The sequence below is a fragment of the Apus apus genome, chromosome 3, assembly GCF_020740795.1.
Source record: "Apus apus isolate bApuApu2 chromosome 3, bApuApu2.pri.cur, whole genome shotgun sequence".
Classification (NCBI taxonomy): domain Eukaryota; kingdom Metazoa; phylum Chordata; class Aves; order Apodiformes; family Apodidae; genus Apus; species Apus apus.
This window is the reverse complement of record NC_067284.1, coordinates 8,241,315-8,259,422: the sequence shown is the minus strand read 5'-3', so window position 1 is coordinate 8,259,422 and position 18,108 is coordinate 8,241,315. Positions and strand designations below refer to the sequence as shown.

The 18,108-nt window shown below is 39.6% G+C and overlaps 1 protein-coding gene across 2 annotated transcripts in view; it reads right to left on the bottom strand.

Annotated features, from left to right (window-relative positions):
• Positions 1–5,403: 5,403 nt before the first annotated feature.
• Positions 5,404–18,108, bottom strand: part of MMS22L (MMS22 like, DNA repair protein) — a 90,617-nt gene continuing 77,912 nt past the window's right edge. For both annotated transcript variants that reach the window (XM_051615086.1, XM_051615084.1), the window contains 5 exons: positions 13,003–13,214; positions 10,599–10,765; positions 8,787–8,883; positions 7,515–7,682; positions 5,404–6,117 (listed from right to left, as the gene is read on the bottom strand). In XM_051615086.1, the coding sequence (XP_051471046.1) occupies positions 6,036–6,117; positions 7,515–7,682; positions 8,787–8,883; positions 10,599–10,765; positions 13,003–13,214 (726 nt within the window). In that variant the 3' untranslated portion in view covers positions 5,404–6,035. The remainder of the gene's footprint in view (positions 6,118–7,514; positions 7,683–8,786; positions 8,884–10,598; positions 10,766–13,002; positions 13,215–18,108) is intronic.

Here is an 18,108-nt window from a genome sequence, read left to right as displayed (position 1 = left end):
TCAGCCACCTCCCTGGGCAGGCTGTTCCAGTGCCTGATCACTCTTTCAGTACAGAAATTCTTCCTAATATCCAATCTGAGCCTCCCCTGCCACAGCTTCAGTCCATTTCCTCTGGTCCTGTCATTATTCACTTAAGAGAAGAGGCCAACACTCACCTCCCTACAACCTCCTTTCAGGTAGCTGTAGAAGGCAATGAGGTCTCCCCTCAGCCTCCTCTTCTCCAGACTAAACAAGCCCAGTTCCTCAGCCACTCTTTGTATGACTTGTTCTCTAGACCCTTCACCAGCTTGGTAGTTCTCCTCAATGTGCCACACTCTTCTGTTTTGCTTTTGTTGCAGGACCTACAGGGCAGATGGGGTGCTGTGCTGTGCCTGAAGTCAGGAAAATACCACTTGGCCCTTGCTAGGTGAGCAAAACCTGGTTATTTATTGCCAGGTAAGAAAAGAGAACAAACAATGTAATGCAAGAGCAGGCAGGGAGGACACTGGTGCCAGCAGCAGCTCTGCTCTGGCAGAAGGGTCTCAGCTAGGGCGAAGCAGAAGTTGGAAAAGCAGGCCTGGCTTGACCGGCTGGCTGCAGCTGGGCAGGAGTCCTGCCAGCAAACGCTGCCCTGTGAGCTGAAGCTTCTGTGTCACCATTCCCTTGCTCTGCCATTTCTCCATTAGTGTCTGAAACTTCACCAGTTGCAGGTGACCTCCAGACCCACCCCTGCTATTCTAAATTTTGTGCCACTTCTGGTAAACCTAAACCTCTGAATCCAACCTTCTCCCCTGCCCAGCCAGTTTACCTCAGTTTTTCCACAGAGTCCTAAAGCTTTCCATGAGAGAGAACACCTCTACCCCTGACAGTTCTGTTCCTGCAGTCAGATCAGCACAGTGTGAGAGCAGCTGCCAAGACAAGTCACTCGGGTTCCTGCTGGGAATGAGCAAGGTAGTGGTGCAGGTTGCAACCAGTTAAGATCTCTGAGGTGAAGGAGAGAGGTATCCTTAGGAGTGAGTAATACAGCAGTAGTTATTAACTGTGGCATTCTGTGCATTTCTTTAGACTTACAGATTAAAGCTACTCAGAATGAGGCCTTTGGTCCCCAGGATCTTGAGAGCTTTACTAAAGAGCCTTTGTAATTTATGTCTGTCCTGTGATTTCCTTTTGTGGGCCATTCCCATAAAGAGGAGTATTTAATCTGTTACATAGCATCCTTCACTTCTGAGTCCTAAGCTATGTTATCAGTTCTTCTTAACTATAAATAACCACAAAGGCAATCAGCAGCTTTGTGCTTTTGATACAAAAAGACACAACTCCCAGACGCAGCAGCACCAACAGCATCTTCTGCCCCTTTGGTGTCTATGGAGCAGCTTTACACCCAAGCACTAACCAAAGAAATACTTCTATGTTCTGGGCCAGCGTGGAGCAAATCTGCTTCTGTGCATTAGTGTTTTCATCATCCTTGCATTTCTCGTTTGGCTTCTGATTTTCTTCTTGACTTCTTAGCTTTCAGGGAAAGTACCTAACCCTCAGAATAGTTCTGACCTCTCTAACTCTTTTTTTCTCCCCAAGTTTTGCCTTCCCTTGTTCCCCTCCCCCACACCTGTACAGACATTTGGTACATCAGTTGCAGAATCATGGAGAAACAGATAATTGAATATTCACACATGCAGAAACAACACAGGCAGAATGTGGAACAACGTGGAAACAAGCGCGAAAAGAGGCGGCATCTGTTTATTGAAAATTAGAATGTAGAATAAATTAAAAGGGCAAGGTTAAAACACTTCATCTGCAGGCAGAGTTTGTAGGGGAGGAAGACTTTGCAGGAAGTTTAGCACATAGACTATATAAAGGACTTACACAGTTTGTTTTTTTTTGCAATACAGGCTGTTTTTTTTTTTTCTTTCCCCAAGGACACATTTTAAAGGGGGGAAAAAAAGTGTCCACAACAAGAACGGCTTTGAAATAGAGGTGAGTGTGTGTGTGTGTGTGTGTATATATATATACATATATATATATATTTGTTTCACAGTAGTGCCATAATGCTTGAACTGCTACCTCTTACTGGGGCTAGATTAACCCGTGTGCCAAGACTTGAAGTGCTGAAGAACAGTCAGTCTTTCCAGCAATACCCTCAATTCATGTAAGTGATCTGCTAAGTTTTCCACCAGTGCCAATACAATTGTTGGCCCTTTCTAAAGTGAATAATGAATTTAGAAAGCTTGCATTTTTCATCCCTGCTTGGGTCACATTTGACAGGGAGGAGCACAGATCCAAAACAGTGTTTGATGGACTGCAAAAAAAAAATAATGCAGTGAATTTCTTGTGCTATGGAATGACTGTGCTGGCATTTTCCAGAGTCTGCAAAGACACCACATTTCTGAACACAAGATTTGTAACTGGGCTTTTTCTGTTTGTTTTCTACAGACCTTCACATTTTGTACATGAAGTCTACAAAAGGTTTACCATTTTAAAGCTGCCTGAGTAGACAAAAGCCATATCCTAGTCATTCATCATAAAATAATCTTAATTATGCTTGGACATATTGACACGACATCAGATTTTTAATCTTCAACATAATTTTATAACCATTGCTAACAGATGGGCTGATTACACTGAATTGGAGTTTTTAAGTAATAGTTTAAAATTATAAAATATGATCAAACTGAAAATATCCAGGCATACAGAATTTTCGGAAGCTACTGAAAGAAGGAAAAACAGTGTAATTAAAATCTCTTTTCTGTTTCCTGAGGGAAATACATTGCATAAGGGGGCAGGTATCAAAGTTCCTTCAATGACTCTGTAGGCAGTGCAAGCCATTGGCGGCTCCTCTTCTGCGCAGTTACAACAGATTTGCAGAACCTTATTCTTTCCCTGGGTCTGCTGCTCTGTTCCAGCATAAAAGGCATAAATTTTTCTATTTCAGAAGCTCTTCTATTGAAACAAGTGCCTGTCCCCCCCACCCCCCTTTCTATTTTTTTGTCATTGAAAATGAAAGCAGGGAGTAATTTAAATTACCATGTTCCTGCTTTTCAATAACAATAACAAATGGAAAATTCTTATAAAATAGAGGGACAGCTTTGTGGGACTAATGGAAGTTGAATGTGAATTTTGAACAGAGGGCATCTGTTTTTTTTTCCACTTAGCATTTTAAAGTTACTAAAGGGAAGAAAAGCCAGAATTCCCACTCCCTGCCATTGTTCTTGATGCACTGGCCATCTGTTTCATATCACAAGGCTGAGGATGGGTCAGGGGTGAGCAGTATCCTAAATTCTGGAATAGGGAAAATACAAAAAAAAAAAAAAAAAAAGAAATAGTTTCTGTTCAGTTCTCAATTTTATATATTGCAAAAAGAAAAAGGCATCATAGTTCTCTTATATCCTGGAACAGTCCTCTGGCCAGTACGGTCCCCAGAGTAGCACCCATTGTCATAGAATGGTTTGAGTTGGAAGGGACCTTGAAGATCATCTAGTTCCAACCTCCCCACATGGGCAGGGACACCTCCCACCAGATCAGGTTGCTCAGAGCCCCATCCAACCTTCCCTCTCTATCTAGACACTGATGTTTTGGGATTTGAGACCAAAAAAAACCCACAAGCCTGTTAAAAGGTATGGATTTCTAAATGGACAGGTCTGGACAATAATCCTATCACAGGGTCATGGATGCTTTGCTTAATAGCTTTGCTATGATACCCACCTGGGACAAAGTGGCACCTGATCTATATTACTTACTGGAGAGCAGATGATCCTACAAATAGATCAGCAGAGAATGGCATCTGCCCAGTGTTGGTGGAAGCTTTTGGAAACTCATTGCCAATTGCTTCTGAGCAACAAAGACTCTAAAACTCTAAGGCCAGGCAAGGGAACACGTTCCCTGTGGTATGCAGAGTTTCTGTCCTGATGCTCCCTGGATTTCTCCCTACACAACATTGAAAACAGATGTCTGAAACTGTCTGTCCCAACAGCCACAATGCAGAGGTGATGATCCCTCAGTGAGCCTCTGAGGTTGGTACTGGGAATACCAGAAGCATCTTCTGGTTCAAAGTTAAAATGCTTACAAACCACCTACACACACTGGCAGGAAAACTACTCCAAAGCAAGAGGTGTAAGCAAGTTTAACACCACTGTGGGGGGTTGGACTAGGTGACCTTTACAGGTCTTTTCTAATCCAAGCTATTCTGTGAACCTATGATTTGGCAGTCACTGACAAATACAACACAAAACACTTTATTTCTGTTTGCATTCACTTTTTGACAGAGAAGAATGATCATTTCCCAACTGTCTACATTAGTTCCTCATGCACCAGGAGCTGCCTTTATATAAAGCCCTGTTGCTTTGTCGGAAACTTCCAACCACTACACCTAGTATTACATATGTCTTTAACAAGCTACTAAACACATCATTAAATGTTGTTATAATATCTGCTCTGTCCTTTAAATGTCAAAGGTTTTATTTCAGGAAGGAATACTGCAGTCAGACACCTGTTCTGTAACCTATGGTGTGGCAGGACTCAAATTTCAGAGCCATCTCTGTTCATCTCTCTTGGAGAGGTTTTTATTTTTTAATTTATTTTTTTAAAAAAGCTTTTTAGAAGCACAATCCTCCTGAGATGAGTAAAACTCCTCCCAGGTACAGAAGCTTACAAAAAGCTACAATGCAAGTTCAAGAAGTCACTTCCATAATGAAAAGAACCTCCATGTTCTGCACTATTAAGTAGCCTAAAGAGGCTTTTAGTTCCTGCATTATCTGAAGGAACGACAGCTGATGTGGGCAAAAAGATTATCTAGTTTGACTTGATAAGATTGCTGTAAGGAAAGGGAAGCTGCTCTGAACAAGATTTTAGGGATTTTTGTGGAGCTGTCAGCCACAAAAATAATCTTTTCTTCCCATTAATATCCTGAAGTTAAAATTTGAATAATTTTCACCAGTGCTGCCATTAAGAGCAAACTTACCACTCCCAATGTCCAGTAAGAAGTTGCAGAAAGACAGGTTACTGAGATAAGTGAAAAATGGAAATATCAGAGGCTGAAATAAAAGTTTCCTGGGAACGTTAGGGAAAAAAAAAAAATATGTAGGAATATTGACAGAGCTAGAACTGCCTTGGGAAGACCCAAAAGATAATCCATAATACAGCATAATATTTGAAAGGTCCAACTTTTCAGGCAAACATGAATAATTACTAGCCTATGATCAAATGGAATCAATTCCCCAATTTGGAATTCAGAATTCTGTCCTCTTTTATCTTTTCTCACACCATTTACACCTAGTCTAAGTTAAATGGATAATTATTAACAGTGTCATGACTAATAGTGGGATCACTGTAAATTATGGGTTACTATTACAAACATAGTATTGAAAAGGAAGAGGTAAGGAAATCTGAACCTACCTTTGCTTATATTACCCACAAAGACAACAGAAGAGATTTTACACTGTAATCTGAAAGGCTTTAATATTTTAATACAGGTGGAAGGTTAAGACAACTATATACACTTATTGCAACATATACACAAGTGCCCTCTTAACAAATGATAGCTTTATCATCCTGGCACAACTCCTGGTGAATGCACTGCATTCAACAACTTCAGTACTAGAGACCACAATCTTTCTCATTCTAGTAAAATAATAAATTAGAAATGACAAAGTTATGATTTGCTTAAGGACGTAATGAGGTTTGTCAGAAGTGCAGTGTTAAGAGGGTCAGGTCTCAATGTGAATTGAGTTCTGTGAAATTACTTTGATACTTTGAAATCCAGCCTTGTACCTTGCAATACAGGCTTGTGCTCATCTAGACACTGTAACATGTCCGTACATTTGCTGTACCTTTCCACTACCATTCAGCAGGATACTGAGTTCCTCTTCAGACACACGACAATATTCAAATGCCACAGACATTATTAAAATTAAGACAGCACTTGGGGGGAAAAAACCCACAACATGGAGAAATGTATTGCAATTGTAAAGACAAAGAACTTGGCTGGTGTGTTGCAGAGTGCAGTTTTAGGTATCCACAGTGTCAGAATATTGAAGAGGAAAGGACTAATCCCCAGCACACTGCTAACCTGTCTCATTTTCCAGTTTTTGTATCTCATTTTGTCCAGCTTCTGAGAGGTAAGATAAGAGTCGTTTATAGGCTTCTCTGTTGAAAAAACAACAGGATGTAACATGTTACTTAATCTCACACATCCTCAAAGTAAAAACACACCATTCCCAAACACGTTGTTTACATATTGGGATATTAAAAACCCTAGCTCCCCCCTCCCCCCCTTTATTCAAATTTCTTGTTTGCTGTGAATTTTTAGCATTTATGCATTCAAAGAATGAGGAATGCATTGTTTATGGCTGCGAGTGTAGTGAAGATGCTCAGAGGTCTGCTTGTTTAGTGAACTGCTGTGAAATAGATGAGTTTTAATTTTAAAACATGGAATTTCCAAGATGAGATGGGCATTCAGACTTCCTCATGTTTGCTATCTGATTTGTGCATACGAAATCTCTCTGTGACTCATGTTACAACACAGTGATGTGAGCCACTGGCAGCAGGGTGCAGGCACTGGCACAGATCTAGGCCATCAACCTCACCAAAGGGCAATGACCATTTTATCATAAACCTGGAATTCACAAGGGGACTGGCACTCCAGTGGATTTTCCAGAAGAGTGTGTATGCATTGGTAAGACTTTCCACCTGAAGCCCATTCTAATACTTTCCAACCTAGACAATGTATTTATTGTGAAAGTACTGTCTCTGACATTTAGGTCTATTCTAATTATACATCTTTTTAATGAAATTTTAACTTAAGCATGCAGTTTTCATACTAGTTCCTTGCAATAGTAAAACTGGACATCACCACTATAAGCATCTAATGCAACTTCTGAACTTCTTTCTTTCATGTGTATATACATACATATATATAGATACATATATGGGTTTGTAGTTCAATGTCTACAATAATTGCACATAATATGCTATTATAATGTTATTAAGTGGCCAGAAGAGAAAATCAGTTATTAGTGTTCTTACAGTAAAATATTCATGGATCACCTTAGACTGCTGGGTAATGAAGCACATTTCAAATAAAAGTTATTAATATAAAACATCAACAACAGATGAGATAGTATGTACGTTAAATAATGAGTCTAAAAGTAGTTAAGCTCTTCCATGATGTCCAAGAGTATATTTCAGGAGTAAATACAGTACATACTGTCCCTAAAATAGGGACTGACAGGAAAATTCTCTGGGGCAGAAATTCTTTGTTCTATTTTGCAAGATACAGGGTAGTGAGCAGAGACAACTCAGCTTCACATAAACTCTGCTGAGGTCTGTAGCTCTAGTGTCAAAGCATCTCTTTAGCAAATGTTTAGCAAATATAGATGGCTTAAATCCATGAAAACCCTGAGTGAAGGGAGATTTCTGGCTAAGCACACCTAAGGATCACTCAATTTTGAGCATCTGTGCTGCTGTCTAACATTGCTTTCTTTCAAGATAATAAAACTCTACTGTTCCTTGTCAAAAAGCAATATTAAAGAAAAAAATCAAACCTCAGTGCAGCATTTCTTCCAAGACCTTGTTTGTGCTCGGAATCCTTCAGAGCCTGTGTGATGGTGGGAATCAGGCTGGTAACTAATGTCTGATCCAAGACTGCCACTGTTCCCAGTATGCTGAAAACCCGGTGATCATACACAGCAGTGTAGTCCTGGATAAACTGCCTGAGGGGGACACAGAGGCACAGAATGCAAGGTCAGAACTAGATGCAGAGAACATGCCAAGAACAATTGAGGAGTCTCATCAGAACAAGCAATCTGCCTGCATGACAATTTTCATATTGTTACACCGAACTACTCGACGTGGAATACTTCCTCTAAACAAGGCTCTGCTTTTGAAGGCTAATGCTGAAAATCCCACAGGTTTCTTTTCAAGCAAATTGTCAGATCCTGCTGCTGTTTCACCAGGGCTGCCTTGTTGCAGAGCACTTTGCTTTGTAATGTCTGTGTGAATGCAAAACTCAAACGTATTTATTATTTACAAGAACAAGAAAATAATAATCAAAACAAGAGATCTAGAGTCAAGCCTGCAGAAATAATGTTAGCATTTCTTACAAAACTCCACTGGATCTTAAGCAGGGCAGCCCAACTGGTGGAAACACAACCATTTGACTTCTTTGGGGTCTGAGATCTTTAAAGATCATTGATTACATTTGAATCAGAACAAACACCCTAGGGATGAAACATCCATCCTTACTGCAGTGAGTCTCTCTGGAGCTTTCATCCAGACAGGACCCAAGACAGCACCAATGCTCAGGTTTGCAAAACGGCTTCAGGTCTCAGGTCATGCAGCTCTTCTACTGTATCCATGTGAGAAACAGGATTCATTTTGCAGAGGTATGGAGTAAGTATTCTACATTATAATGACCTCTTTTATGACACAAAATAAAATCAATTAATGAAAAAAAAAAGCAAAGCCTGTTAATGAGGATTTGATCTCCATTATATGCACTTCAAATCAGGCAGGCAAATCTTTCTCAGCACCTCACACTGTGTTTCCCATTGCAGCAGCAACATTCTTTTCTGTTATAAACCTTTCAAAACAGCACCCAATCCATGAGGAAGCAGGTATGTTTCTCTCGTCTGCTTTTTTGCTTTGGCCTCTTGCTGAAGCAATGTTTAAAACCCGTGCCAAAAGCACCGTTATTTAAATACCATAAACAAGTGACAATGCAGTATGTTAAGGATAATTAGTTATTTAAAAAAAACATGTTTGCTGTCAATTGGCTTGCAGCAGCTTCACTGCCAATTGGCATCTTTTCTGGTTACCTAAATACTGAAGTCAGCTGGGTGGCACGTTCTCCTCCTGACCCTGCTTGGCAGCCTTCTACCATGCACTGTATAATGTCTGTAGATATTTTTTTAACTGTAAAAGAAAAATCACAAGATTCACACAGAGCTCTTGAACTGACCATCTGGAGAATGTCTTTCATGAAGACTACAATTTTTAAATGAGGGAAAAAAAAAAAGGTTTTCTCTTACTTTGATGCAAGGGAAATGACTGTGAGAGCAGTTAGATTTGCATAAATCTGTGATTCATTCTGTTCTTTTAGCCAAGGTCTTACTTTCACCACAATTATCCTTTAAACATACAGATTTTTAAGTAGACTGTGGTCTGTTCAAGTAAAGAGACACACTTAGTAGAAGTAGAGATTTTATTTAAATTTAAATTCTGTTTATATTATTTAAACATTCCTATTTGAATTAAAAGAAGAACAGTCATGGCAATATATATCCTGCCCTAAGGTATAAAGATTTTACTCCTTACTCTCAGTAGTGGGTAGAGTTCTCAATTCCACCCTACCTCATTTTTTAAGGGGAAAAAAAACAACAACAAACTATAACCATTAAATCCCACTATTTTCTTCTTGTTTCCAAATAAATATGCAAGTTGCAAGATTCAGCTCTTCCTTTATAAAGGTGGAGCTGGGCTGCAAGGACTTTGGTGGTGCCCCGCCTAGGCAGGCAGTTGAGCTGGTGGCCAGAGCAGCACAATCCATTGAGCTCATTCTACTGCACAGCACATTGCAAGGCAGGAACTTTCAGCTGCAGGCAGATAAGGCTGGGACGGCAAAAGGGGGAAGAAAGGTGTGTGATGGTTTACCTAACTCCCTAAGCACTTCTTGCCCTTGAAACTTTTGTAGGCCAGAATCAAAAAGTACTTTACTAGACAAAATTCCTAGAAGTCAGAGGTCAATTCCCACTTTACTTAATGCTTCTACTGGCAGTGAGAAGTGGAAACGTTGAGCTTATGCACACATGCACGTAGAGTCACAGAATGGTAGGGGTTGGAAGGGACCTCTAAAGATCATGGAGTCCGACCCCCCCTGCCAGAGCAGAACCACCACTGAATCTAGGGCAGGTCACTCAGAAAGGCATCGAAACAGGTCTTGAAAGTCTCCAGAGGAGACTCCACAACCTCTCTAGGCATTCCAGCGCTCTGTAAGCCTCACAGTAAAGAAGTTCTTCCTCATGTTGAGGTGGAACTTCCTGTGTTTGTTTGTCTGTTGTCCCTTGTCCTATCACAGGGCACCACTGAAAAGAGACTGGCCCACCGTACTTGACACCCACTAACCCCATGAATTATACAACTGTGGGGTGAACACAGTGCTTCATTTTTTAAGAAGCTAAAAATACAGAAGTTTTTACTACCAAAAAAAACATACTAAAAGAAGAAAGAAGACTCAAAGATGCCTTCAGAGAGCAACACGCTACTTTTAATCCATTTATAATGCCTCTAGGGGGAGAACATGTAATTGTCTTATTTGGTCTCCAACCTTTAGGTGCAAGAAAACTTCCACAGTTACCAAGTCTGGGAGAAATGAGATGGGAAAGATGGAGAGAAAGGAAATGCTCTTCTGATTACACAGCACTTGATAGTTAGTTTATCAAAGAGTGAAATGAAGCAGGAATTCTCTGCCTCTTGGAGACAGTTAATAAAAAAAGAAAGCTTGTCCAGTTTATCTGGCTGAAGTATCTCATCCACCTCATCTAAAGGTCTTAGATATTGGGATGAAAGATGCTCAGCAGTAGAAAAATCTTAAGAGGTGTGCAGAGGTGCAAAGCAAACAAGCAGCTTACCTTGTGGTTCATTAACCAATACCATGCACTTCAACACGGCCGGGAGAACTAAGTCCATGTCACACAGTTCAGTGCTCTGGGTTCTCTGAAGTACTTCAAGAATGAAGGCAAGAACTGAAGCCAGACGAGGAGGTGGGGCGATACCTTTGAACTGCATGTAGTTTTCACTGGGAGGACAAAGCAAAACAAAACAAAGTCTATGATGTCTTTTTTTCCATTCACTGCAAGCAGCGTGCACCTTCAAATAACTGTAACATGTCAGCAGGATGCCTGTTGAATCAATTTCTGTCTTTATTTAGGCCCAACTAATGGTTTCTATTTGCCCTAGTCTTAGAAGAGACTCTCGGTTTCTCAGAGGACAGTGATGCCTTCTGACTCCCCTAGTAAGGAAAGTGAGAAACAGAAGCTACCAGAATTATGGTTAAAAAGCCAAGTATGGCTATAAAGGTTACAATATAAAGGCAGCTTCATAAAATAACTCCAAAAAAATGGAAGAATCAAGATGCTAACACCCTAAACCAACATCCACAATGCAATTCTTGTACAATTATTTATTTAGCTTTATGTGCTTTTGTCAATTCACAATCCAACATGTGGTAACAGCTCTGCTGTTATACTGGCACTGGTCTTTTATTTTTGTCACCAGTATGTTGTAACGGGACAGCCAATGTCTGCTTTTGCTCTGTCAGAATTAACACAATCATGACCAGTATAAGATTTGTCATAAAGATAAAAGGTGACCTCTCAATCTGCAACAAGAGCAAATTTTGACATCATTAAGTGGTCCAATTTGGTTTGTTATTTTTCCTCAAAGGGATACAAGTATCTGAACTACTGATAATTTGACACTACGGATTACTTTCCTGAAACCTGAAGGCAGTAAGTTTAAACTGAAACTTTCAGGACAGACAAGTGCAGGTAAAAAGACCCCAGAATCTATTAATCAGTTAGCCAGAGCACTCTCAAATGGGCAAAATAACTTTTAAGATATTTTATATTAGGTACCATTAGCTACCCAAGCAAGACATGCATGTTTACTGAGTAATCCATCAGTTAAAAATCTTTTTTAAAACATCTTAAGACCTGCTTCTACAGCTTTCAAATTAAACCTGACTTTCTGAGATCTGAATACTTCATTGCACAGCTTCACAGCACTGGTGTAACTTGGGAAATGAAAGTTGGAACACTCCTGTATTCCTTGTCTCATGTGGTCTTACTCATTTTAATATTAGAGCTCTGAGATCTTCTATCCAATTCATTTACAATGAAAATTGTAAATTACAATGAACATTTTTTTGAGGTGTTTTTCCACTAAAATAGCTCTCTGACCTGGATAATACAACTCTGACCCTCTGTGCAGCTGCAAGATATTCACTAGCTTTCATGCATCAAAACAGTTAGTAAACTCTGTACGTATTTACCCACAGACCTACTGACTGCCTCCTAACCACCCACCAGTTTGTAATCCCTGCTCAGTTCTAACATATTCTTCCCAGATCACTAAACAAGTCTCCAAGTGCCACTGCACTTTCAGAACTTTCTTTTCACTATCAATCTTAAAAGTTCACACATAGTAATGAAAATAACATTGTTAATATGACAAATTTGAGTATTGACAAAAACATGTCAGAGCTCAGATTGTGAAATCTTAATTCACTCTCTTAATATGTGATAAACAGGCTTTACTGACAGGCTTGCCTGTCATATTTACCCAAGATCAACACTGAAACTCTTTTTATCAACATGTATGCACAGTCTTTAACAAAGAAAAGTATAAGCAATCACCTTATATTTGAGGGGCTTTAATTCCTCTCCCAACATAGAGAAAAAGTGCAGATTGTTCCCTGTTCTGCAGTACATAAAACAAAGCTCTGGCTTTTCAGCAGCAGGGACTCAACATTTATAGCTGCTGGTGACACATAATGATGGCACAATTAACAAGTATTGTCCTCCTCTTCTCACACCCTAAAATTTCCACATATACACCTCAGTATCTTTCCATGCACAGCCATGTATACCCTGACAGTTGGAGAACAACAAGGCCTCCCAGGTAACTGTGGCAACGACAAGCACTATGACTCCATGACCCTCAACACATGATGCTGTATATTGTAGTGTGATTTTTGTAGAAAAATACTTGCTTTTCATGTGACTCCATGCAATATTGTTTCCTATAGTCTAGAACCTCCATCCTCAATGTCTCATTGGTTGCCAGATCTCCCCATGTTTACTGTCCTGCTCTAGACACACTGTTCTTCCTTTGCTCCCTGCCCAACAATTTGCAAGCTTTTCCCACAGCCATATGATCAGTTAACTGAGGAGAAAAGTGCCATCCCCTTTCTCACTGACTATTTATGAAACCTGAAGAATAAGTGATGGGTTTTTTTACTTCATAGGTCCTTACTTTATGACCTGCAGAGTGGTCTTCCGGAGACGGAGCACCTGGGGGGCTGTAATGGAGCTGCATAAAGCAGTCAGCATAGGATGCTGTCCAGCTCCAAGTGCAGTTGGAGAAGAAGGGAGAAATCGTCCAAAATACTGTAGAATAATATTCCCAAGCAGCTGATTTAAATAGGCACCCTGTGTTTGGGACTGACAGCATACAAAGGACAGGCCCTGTGGAAGAGAAAACTTAAAAGTGAGAAACTGAATACATTTTTAACAATACATTTGACTAAAACTTGAACAATTGTAGGTTAAGTACTCGCTCCATTCTGTGTAAACTGCTGCAGACAGAGCAGCCACTGCACGACAAAAAAGCATCAGTAATTTGCTGCAGATATGATGGTCCACAAATTAAAACTGTGCAAGGGAAAGGCTCTCAGAGGAGACAAAAATCTTTTACTCTACTAACTAATATACTTGGAAGATAAGCTTTGGGACACACAAGCTCCCTTTCAAATTTGAAAGAAAAACGTGGCATTTCAGACCTGAGAAAGCACATTTCTTTTCAACTCTGTCTGTGGTCTAGCAAAATATATTAGTCAGCAGTGTTTATGAAGGGAGAAAGAGAAAACACCTCATGGGTTTGTAAAGCACAATGTCATATCTTTGTATAAATGACATAGCAGAAAAAGGAGTATGTAGAATTGTGGTTTGACAAGAAAAATGTTGCTCATCGTGTAAACAAATTGGGGTAAAATAGGCAACACTTATAAGGGATCTAGAGATTTTTAAAAACAACTGTTTAAGGGAAGGCTAAAACTGCCATGGTTTTTCCAATACAAGCTAGCTTGATGCCAGAGAAAAATCTAAAATAAAAGCTTAAACTTGCCCAGAAAGTGCCTATCTAAACACTACCAATAGTTACACAACATATTCATGGTATGTCTCTGAAAAAAAAAATAAGTCAGATTCTTACTGATACAAGTTTCTATGATAGAAAGTTAAGCTTCCTTCCCTTTCCTTTGATTACTGAAAGAAGAACAAATCACTAAGAAAAAAAAAGTCCAGTGACTCTTATCACAAGGGTCACAGTCAGCAGCACAAATAGAAGCCTCTAGAGAATTCAGAGTTTTCACATTCATTTTGTCCACCAAGAATAATACCATAAAATAAGTTCAAGCACAGAGCTCCCTAAGACAGCAACTTCAACAGTACTTCAAAATTGCACATGCATTACAATCCAGACTCCAGTTTTGTAGGAGTATCTGCCTGAATATTGATGGTTGCTGAGGTAAACTAATCCCCCTAATATATGAATGAATAGTTCCAAGTCCTGAAGGTATAAAATGCAGAAATATCTGAGAGCTGCTTTTGTTCCCCAGCTATTGACAAAGAGTATTTCTGTTGATTTTTGCATAAGGAGTCCCTCCTTCAAAAGATTTTCATCTATCTATGCCTGTCTGTGTGAACATGACAGACTCTTTCAGGAAGAAAAAGCTGAGACATAGCTGAGGGTTGGCACTTTCTTTAAATGGGGAGCTCCCACTTTTGGTTCCACAGTAAATAAATACAAGCAACGTGGGATTTCAAGAAATAAGGTGCTTCAGGACCTGCCTGAAGACTTGCTGTGGGCAGCCCTCCTCATTTTACTTAGAAAGGATTCCAAGGTTCCTTTTTAGTGGGTCAGGCAGAGATGCTGCTGTTCAAAAAAGGTGTAATTTTTAAAACCCTGTAGTAATACCAAAATTCTCTCTTCAGTAAGGTTCCTCATAATTTTTCCTAATCAAAGTTACAAGATTAGCACCAAAGGCTTCCAAGATACAACCGTTTTTTTCCAGTGAGACAAGAGTGAGGAAAATTATCTTTCATTTTGTTGGGAACCAGAAAAGCACCCCAAAACATAAAAACCTTCTCTGCTACATAGTAGAAAAATCCATTATGAAGTCCTCACACATGAAGGGCACATCTGCAGCATCAAAGCTCTTAGGGAAGCACCATTAGACCTTTGACCTTGACACTTCTACTGTTCCCTGAAAATTTCCAGAAAGGAACTTGGATTTCTCATTCAGACATGGAGGCCCATTGACTTTAGCTCAACATTGTGTTCTTCATTTTGGACTCCATTATCTTACAAAGTGCAGAGAGCAACAGACCTGCACGAGGTCTGACAATGCCACATCCCAAGTGGCATAAGGGATGAATTCCCAACACTGAACAGCAGCTGCAAGTCTGAGTACAATGGCAAAACATCCCAGGCAGTGCTGGCCAAGCATGTGATTACAAGGAAATCACATAGAACTTTCTTCTTTTGAATCCTACCAGTAATTCACAGAGATGAAGGAAGCCATATGGGAGAGAAAAAAAACACATACTACTGGACTGCAATTCTGAATCAGAGATCCAGAAATCAATCACATCAGACCCCTAGGACAATCCCTATGAAACAGCTGGAGTTTAAAGGGTTGATAGAGCAACCCTCTTTTTTTTTTTTCTTGACTATGTTCTTCAGCCATCTTCTGAGGTTTACAAAAAAAAAACCAAACCAAACCAACAAAGGCATTTTAAGGGGAGCAGAGAGGCACGACAACACCTGCTCCTCATTTTAGCAGAAGGGCAACTGGTTCCTGTGCCTGTTCCCTGCAGGAACCTTTTGTGGCCAGAGCTGCCTCTTTCTTCTGATTTATCCACCTATCTCTAAATCACCTGTGGGGAGTGAAGAACCGATTAGTGTGGATTACTGGAACTATTCACTGCAGAAATGCCAAGCTACCTAACAATGACTTATAATATCAGCCCTGCTGTTGGAATAAATCTGCTGTTCACCAATTAGTGTTGTACAATACCTATTAAACACATACTATAATTCACCAAATCTATTAATAAGCTTGCTCAAATATTGGACCACAGATATGTCTCACAGGAGGGCTTTTAAGGTCTGATCTCTTTGACAAATGCTGAGCCTGCACAGGCCCATTAAAATCACTGGAAAATGTATGTGCCAAGCACTACTTAGAATTAAGCTCTTTCACCACTCTCCTGTATTTAGATAGAAATCAACCATCTTCTGTGTTTGGACAGGATTAATGCTGATAAATCAAATGGGGTATCTCATCTTTCCTACCATTATGTATATTATGCTTATTCCATGCACCTACACTGTATTCTGCAAGATGTATTTAGGCTAGTAGTTCTTCTCTCAAATAAGTTCTTTACACTGCTTCAGTTCTTTCCCATATTACTGGTAATTGCATACCAAAATACCTCCAAATGATTCTGCAAGAAATCCAACCAAGAGCAATATCAACCACTCTCAAATTTCTCTTGGAAAGCTTCAGCAATTCACTATCACACAAATCAATTCAACTTCTTTTTACAGTGGCAAAATACTTGATGTTAGATGTCACATGCCTCACCATCTCATCATTAAGAACAGTCCCACAAAATTGTAAGACAGCTGTTCATTCATGTTCTTCCTGCTTTACTTTCTGAAGCCCATCCTTCAAGTAGCTCTGAGGACAATTCTGGTGTTATATACCAACAAAAATCTTTCTTAGGTCATCAAATGTTATCAAAAGAGATGAGCACAGTGAAAGAAATAATTAACCCTTTAGGTAAGAAAAAAATACTGGTTTCAAAGTTGCTCAATTAAAGCTGTTTTGACATTGCAGAATCAGTGACTGAGTTTGAAGGAAACTTCTAGTGAAGTTCAATGTATAGTGGAGAACAATTGTCCAGTAACTGTCAAAAGGCCCAGCTGTATAGCCCAGATTTATATATACAGTAAACACAAACATAACAAATAAAATTGTGTAAAATTAAACAAAGCCTGCAATTTTTATTTATTAAAAATAAACCTGTAGGTCTGGGGGAGTGGTGAGGGAGGGTGGGATACAGTCATCAGTTTGGATGACTTGTGAACTATGCTTAGGGAGAGAAGAAGGAGCTTCGTGTGTTGTCCTAAGAGATGAAAATTTGCCCTCTCCCATTTTAGGATGACAAATAAAGGAGATGCCCTCTCTTAGTGCAGCACAGTGACAACAACACTGCTCCCATTTTCAAGCCTGCTGCCTGAGTTGTGGGGCCAGTTGCATCACCATCCCATGGGATACATGACTGTTTGGGGAATCTTTTCCTATACAATTCAGAAATTCAATAGGATTTATAAGATTGCTGCATCAATGAATGTGGGAAATTAATTACCTGCTACTAAGACTGATCTCAAATCCTTTTCAAAAGCCTCATCAAAGGATCAAATAAATCACATTAAGATTAGTTGTAAAAGCTCAGGAAAGAGGGAAGTTTTGCAAACCATCACTTGCAAACTAATACATTTCCTGAGATCTAAGAAGGTTTTGTGGACAAAGGAGGAGCAGCCCACACTGAAGGAGCTGAAGAAGGAGAATTAAGAACAAAAGAAGAAGAAAAGATTGAGATGGAGCCTGGAACTTTTCAGAAGACTAGGGAGAAAAAAGAAAAGAGAAGAAAAGAGAATTGAAAAGACCCCTGAGTAGAAATGCTAGTCAAGAGCTTTTATGCTTTGACTATGAATAAAGAATTTGCATGTATAAGAAGATATTTTGCATGGTCTCTGAATTTCTGTTACTTTATTTTCATGTAACTGCCAAAGGATTAAGTTGTAAACTAGAGTATTAACAGGGACAGATCTACAGAACAATGTTTGTCTAACATTGGGGTGAATTAGGGCTCCTGCACTGAAATACCACTGCAGCCACTCAAGGGGAGTTTGATCATACATTTCACCAGCAGCATAAGTTAGTCAAGGTTATTATTGTTAGTGAAGTTATTTCCAGAGGATGTTGTTTCTGTCTTTTCTCCCACCATGTCTACATGGCTTCCTTCTGTGTCCATTTGGGTTTTGGGGTTTGCTTGTTTGTTTTTGAGGGCTCCTTACTAGTTGAATCAGCTCACAAATTGGAGTCATCCCATATTCACAAAATCATTAAAGCAAATTAAATGGGAATGCACATGGGGGTGAAAGGGAATGAACATAGCCTTAAGCCAGCCTGGCTTAAACCAACTGTGAAATAGATAACCTGAGAAGTCAGAGAATGCCTAAAAATCATTCAGTCTCAAAGGAGCTCAGAAACAGTCCTTAGAGAATTAT